General features: G+C 38.4%; 1 protein-coding gene across 1 annotated transcript; it reads left to right on the top strand.

The window, feature by feature from the left end:
- Window positions 1-2,172: 2,172 nt before the first annotated feature.
- cxcr4b (chemokine (C-X-C motif), receptor 4b) lies at window positions 2,173-4,924 on the top strand. Its single transcript, XM_056755910.1, has 2 exons — window positions 2,173-2,294; window positions 2,707-4,924. The coding sequence occupies exons 1-2, from the start codon at window positions 2,280-2,282 to the stop codon at window positions 3,757-3,759; spliced, it is 1,068 nt and encodes a 355-aa protein (XP_056611888.1). The 5' UTR covers window positions 2,173-2,279; the 3' UTR covers window positions 3,760-4,924.
- Window positions 4,925-6,558: the final 1,634 nt, after the last annotated feature.

The raw sequence follows: 6,558 nt of genomic DNA, 5'->3' as shown, positions 1-6,558 counted from the left end.
AGGTTCCAGGCCTAAACTTATAATCATTTTGTTGCTGTTAACTTTTGATAAGTTTGTGAATGTACACCGGTCTGTAACTGCGGGGACATTTACATTTACATTTACATTTAGTCATTTAGCAGACGCTTTTATCCAAAGCGACTTACAAGTGGGGTAGATAATGGGAGCAATTAGGACAGCATAAGTACAACAAAAGCATAAGTGCAATCAAAAAGAAGACTAGTCTCATATAGCCTACCACAGTATACGGAACCATTCATACATTTTTTTTTTTTTTTTTTTTTTTTAAGAGTAGAGAAGAAAAGAGTCAGAACAGATCAGTCAGATGTTGGCGGAAGAGATGTGTTTTCAGGCGTTTTCATTTCCACGGATCAAAACATGACGCAGCAAAAACGAAACGTGATTGGTTGCTTTCGCTGTCAGTCATATGGCCCCTTTAGCTGGCCTTGGCCAAAGATGGCAGCGATAATTTCAAGACCTTCAGTAGGAACACGAGACTACTTTAATGCTAACAGGCATTATGTAATGGTTTGCAGTTTGCATTGTCCTCCTGTTCTGTTATGAATGAGCCTAAGAGGACAGATCTGTAGGTGCTTCAATGTTTAATATCTTTGCTGATGGATTTATGTCATCAGGTAAAGGACATCTCTACACGTACAAGTGTCTGAACTGCAAGCTGTGGTGGATCAAGTGTTTATTGTTATTGAACACAGTTACATGATCCTTAAGAAAAAAATACATCAAATTTCTCTCATGTCATCATCTGTCAGCAAGCACTTTTACGTCTACTTTTATTTTTCCTGAGTCACCTTTGTTCTGTATCCATTACTCACCAGAGGCCCATGCTGTTGATGTATCGCAATAACACAATGGCCGCAGAGGAATTCCATCTGTATATGTTCCACAAGGCTCTAACTCAATGTGCAGCATCTCTGTAAGCAATACTTTACATGGATCGACTTCAAGAACGCTCCACACTATCAATACTGAAGCATAAGTTGATTGTAGGTCTAAAATGTTTTTATAGGATATTAAAAGAATAAATCACACTAAATTACACAATCTCAAATTTCAAACGAACGGGATTGTGCTGAGGAACGCATTTTGCAGAGCCACAGAGAGTTTGTATCTGTCATGAAATGTTAGTCTAGGCATATGATGGAGGCGACTGCGTGACCTTCTTCTTTCAGTGCTCAGAGTTCCTTCAACAATCAGGGTTTTGCACGAAACAAATTGGAGCCAGGAACAGAGGAGTCCTGTCATCTAGTAAATCACACTACAAAGACTAAAGTGACCACAAGGAACAGCCTTCACACTGTTCTTAACATTAGTAACATGATAAGATCATAAACAGAACTGCTGGGAAGTTAGGGAGGATACTCATGTTTTTGGGGATAGGAAAATCTTCAGTGTGTTTTAGGAATCATGGATGCAAATACGGCTGGTAGATGCCTTTGTCTAAAGAGACTTACAGTGCATTCAAATCATATGTATTATCAGCATGTGTATTAATTTGAACCTATGACTTTTGTGCTTTTTTTTCTAAAGCTACAGAAATGTGTCTCTTGTATTCTGAATGTAATTAAACTTGAATGAATTTATTTGATTTTCATGGTAATACGATTATTCCAAAATAAAATAATTGTTTTTAAATTTTGTTTTATTTCCTTTATTTACGACTTTATTTACATTTTCAGAGCTATCAGTTAAAGAAGATTCAGACATATAAAGCCTCCATACCTATCAAACAATGGGTGCCGCTGGGCATAAACAAAAAGTTACATGTTCTTGTATCCAACGAGGCACACGATGCTCTTCTGTACATTGTCAAATCACGCTGGGATAACGTACTGCATTCAAAGTCGTCTAGTCAACGCCGGCTTGAGCGCATGCTGTCATAAAAGCAAGAGGGGGTGATACCAAATACAAAGGAACAGTGAATTTATCTAATCTTGTTTTGCAAACAGTACGCCACGATAGCAGCAGACGTTTGCGCACAACCTACTTTTCTCACCTGCAAGAGTCAAGCATGCAGATATAAAGACCGTATCGTCGGAGGCTGCGAGCGCGCGCTCATGTTACATTTGTGAACTGTTCAGATTGGAGGCGTCAACAACCACGCCCTCCCGCGCTTATTTAAATAAATAGGGGCGTGCTTTGGGTTTTCGGGGGACTATTTAAAATGCTGCTGGTATAACTATAACAGTTTAGTTGGATGCTGTGCTACAGTTTGGTTCACTGAGTTGTTTGTGGATATATTTGCGCGTCTGTTTGAAGACATGGACTTTTTTGACGTAAGTTGAATTGACCCTAAATATAAAACGTTATGCCTTATGGAAGTTAACCGTGGTTTTATTATAGTAAAGGTGATTTGTTAACATCGTTTTACTACAAATAACCCGGTTGAACTATGTTTATCGTATAGTGAAACACTGAACACGTTAAGTGTGTGAGTACTACGTTAAGTGGTCACTCTAGTAATTCTGATGCTGAAGTTTCAGTAAATTCGTATTATTATTTTTAAAATGATATATGTTTGCCTTATTTATCACGTCTCGCAACTTGCGCTCTGGGCGTCAGGCGTCTTGATTTTGCATGTAGGTTTAATCACTTCTAAAGTGTTTTTTATAAAACCGGTTTTCTGTTTTCATGCTTTTTTTAACGTGGGAAAGATTATAACGTGATGTTCATGTTCTTTTTTTGCAGCACATCATTTTGGACGATAACAGCTCAGACACCGGGTCTGGAGACTTTGATATCCACGACGGATTTTGTGACATCGCGGAGAGCGATGAATTTCAGAGAATCTTCCTCCCCACTGTATATGGGATTATTTTTGTCCTGGGAATTGTTGGCAACGGACTCGTGGTGCTCGTGATGGGCTACCAGAAGAAGTCTAAGAACATGACTGACAAATACAGGCTGCACCTCTCCATCGCTGATCTGTTGTTTGTCTTAACTCTGCCCTTCTGGGCTGTGGATGCAGTGAGAGGGTGGCATTTTGGGGGATTTCTCTGCGTTACAGTCAACGTGATCTACACTCTGAATCTGTACAGCAGCGTGCTTATCCTGGCCTTCATCAGCATGGATAGGTATCTTGCCGTTGTTCGTGCCACCAACAGCCAGGCGGTTAGGAAGCTGCTGTCAGAGAGAGTGATCTATCTTGGAGTTTGGCTACCTGCGACCCTGCTCACTGTGCCTGATCTTGTGTTCGCCACAGTACGAACCACTGGCGAGGATACGATCTGCGAGCTCTCCTACCCGCAGCAGTCAAACGTAGCGTGGAAGGCCGCTTTCCGTTTCCAGCACATCATTGTTGGCTTTTTGTTACCGGGCCTGATCATCATGACCTGCTACTGTATCATCATCTCCAAACTGTCAAAAAACTCAAAGGGTAAAACTCTGAAGAAGAAAGCATTAAAAACAACCATCATCCTGATCCTTTGCTTCTTCACATGCTGGTTGCCCTACTGTGCCGGCATCCTGGTGGACACTCTGATCATGCTGAACGTCATATCTCCCAGCTGTTTCCTGGACCAGAGTCTTGAGAAGTGGATCTTCTTCACTGAGGCGCTTGCTTACTTCCACTGCTGTCTCAATCCCATCCTCTATGCTTTCTTGGGAGTTAAATTCAGTAAATCTGCCCGTAACGCTCTGAGCATCAGCAGTAGATCAGGTCACAAGATGTTGACCAAGAAAAGAGGACAGATCTCTTCTATATCGACTGAATCAGAGTCATCGAGTGTACTCTCTAGTTAATGGACACTTTGTATATAAAACTTTTTTACGTTGATAAATAAGCTTAAAAGACTTTACTACACTTTGTACATTAGTGAACAATCTGTTGCTGATAATTGTGAAGACATTTTTTTTCATTTACTTAAGTTAATCTTTTTAAATTCTAGTAGTACTTAACTTAGTACTTTTAAATATCTATTACCGGACCAAAAGGCAGAGCCTTGAAAAAGTCTGTATCCTTGCCTACCAGAGTTTTTTTATTGGCAAACGTTTGCATTAGTATTTTGCTTTAAAATGTGTACTGTAAATTATTTGTACATAGTTCCTTGTTTGCTGTTGTGTGTCTGTGTGCACTTAGCTTTTGCTGTTCTCTGAGAAGCTTTTTGATATTTATTAAAATTGTAGCTTACACTGTAATTTTTTTTTAAATGTTTGTAATTTAAGCATGTCAGGGTTGTTGCTTTTTTACTTGTTTCATAATTAAATTTTTAAATTTCCACTTTTAATAATGTCTGACATAGTGTCATCTTACCACTCTCCAGTGACTGTACACACACACACACACACCACCCCCACTCCCTTTTAGGGGGAAGGGCAGGGCAGAAGTGGAGTGAAGGTCTGTCAAGTTACCAAAACAAAAGCTCCACCTGATCTCCCACTGAACAGTATGGCTGAGGAAAGGGTCTGTAATTTTAAGAACATCTGTGTTCTTAAGCATCTTAAGGAACATCTGATACAAGACACCAATCAGCATACAAAGGAGCAGAATTGGCCACCCCTTGGGAGTTCAGTTGTTGTATCCGATAACAAGCAGAAGGAGTTAACAAGATGTAAATATTAAAAGCATAAAAATATAGTGCCACATTTAGTCGTATTTACAGATATCAAATAAATTATAATTTTATTGGGTGGATCTAAAAAAGCCTGTTAGGAGAATGTCCCAGAAATATTTTACATGAAATAAAAAAAAAGTAATGGACACTTAAGGATGATTAATATTTATGGCACTGTGACATTATGAGGGCAATTACTACATTTTACCCCACATTCTCATTACCCTCAACTGCCTGACATACTTCTGTTATGTTCATTATTTTCTATGATTCTCATTCTAGTAAATATACTGGTGCATGATGTTTTTCTATCATTCCTTCGTATTGCAATAAAGAAAACTTGAGAATGTGAATCATTTGTTACACTCAATAATGAAAATTGGGAGAATGAGTTCAGCTGACGTAAAAATAATGTCACCATGCAGTTGTTAATGGCTATAAAGATTACACGATACCTTATTTTACATTTGATTCTGAAGTGAAATATGGTCAGGTCATTCTCTTGACATGTTTTAAGAGAGATTATCCTGTGCACTTTTAACCTCGTAGTAGTACAGCACAGATATCAAGCATCATTTTGTGGTCTGTTGTTTGATGAATGTAATTACATAACAGATCCAAGTTAGCAACCAAAAAATCCAGGGCAGGACATAGATATTCTCAAGGTTTTTAATGCAATGATCTATCTCATGTTTAACGCAATGGGTTAGAATTACCATTTCTAAAGGGTCCAATGAGGTGTGAAGTACCCTCCATCAGACTTTAAGTTTTATGGTTATTTTTCACTGTCTGCTCTCACAGTAAGAGGCCAGTAAAAATAGTGCAATGGTGCATTTTGTTCATTTGGAAATGTTTAGGAATGGTTCTGTCATTAGCATGAGAGCTCTCCTCAAAAGCCATGTAGCACCATTAACACTCCATTAAGCTCAGCTGGACTATCTCTCCTGACTCCAAAGTGCCATTTGAAAAGAAACCGACCAAAAGGAGCTTCTGGAGATTTGGTAAAGAATAGCTAACCTGTTTTCAAACCCCATATTTTAACTCACCACAGGCCACAAGCAGATGCTAAGTTCATCCACAAACCCTTTCCTCATTTCGGAGGACATGTATTATGTGAGAAAGAAGCATATTGTGTAGATTTATCTCAGCTATGTAAACAAATGTAAATGTTAGATTCCTGTCACAGTTTTGTAACAAATGGTTACCCTTGGTACTGTGCAATAAAACAAGTCAAAAGAATATTTAACAATTCAGTGAAATGAAATAAAAAAAACACATTAAGCTGTTTTACACCTACATCTTAGAAAATTAATTCAGAATTTGATGGACCTGTAGAATTGTATTTCTACCCCCTTACTCACTTGCATTAACCTAATAGGCCAATATCCTGGTTTTGGCTGGGAAATTAGGGTCAGGAAGACCTACAGCTTAACCTCCTGTGATCAATGGTTAATGAAAGACTTACTGCCTCATAACACAACAAACATTACAGTCAACAACTCAAAAGAAAGGGTGTATTATGTTTATTCCATTCCATTCCATTTTCTACCGCTTATCCGAACTACCTCGGGTCACGGGGAGCCTGTGCCTATCTCAGGAGTCATCAGGCATCAAGGCAGGATACACCCTGGATGGAGTGCCAACCCATCGCAGGGCGTATTATGTTTATGATTGTTTTAATTAATTATTTGATGATCTTGAGTAATGTCAAACAAAAAGTGAGAAAAATAAACAGATGTTTTTATTAAACACAGAACTTAAATGATGAAGATATAGATAAAACTCTGAAAAGGTTGTGAAAGTAGATTTTAACAATTGAACGTGGAATTTGTGCAAACTGAGATCTTGACCAAGATCATTTAAATGTAAAACATGTGAGAATTTTGTGGTTTACACGAAACGACTCCATAAAAAGAATCACAAAAATAGACATGGCATTTTCAAACAATATGTATGTATTTATCCAAATGTGTAAACTGGAGCGTGA

This window comes from Triplophysa dalaica, chromosome 8 (genome assembly GCF_015846415.1).
Source record: "Triplophysa dalaica isolate WHDGS20190420 chromosome 8, ASM1584641v1, whole genome shotgun sequence".
Lineage (NCBI taxonomy): Eukaryota > Metazoa > Chordata > Actinopteri > Cypriniformes > Nemacheilidae > Triplophysa > Triplophysa dalaica.
This window is presented reverse-complemented; position numbering and strand designations above follow the sequence as displayed.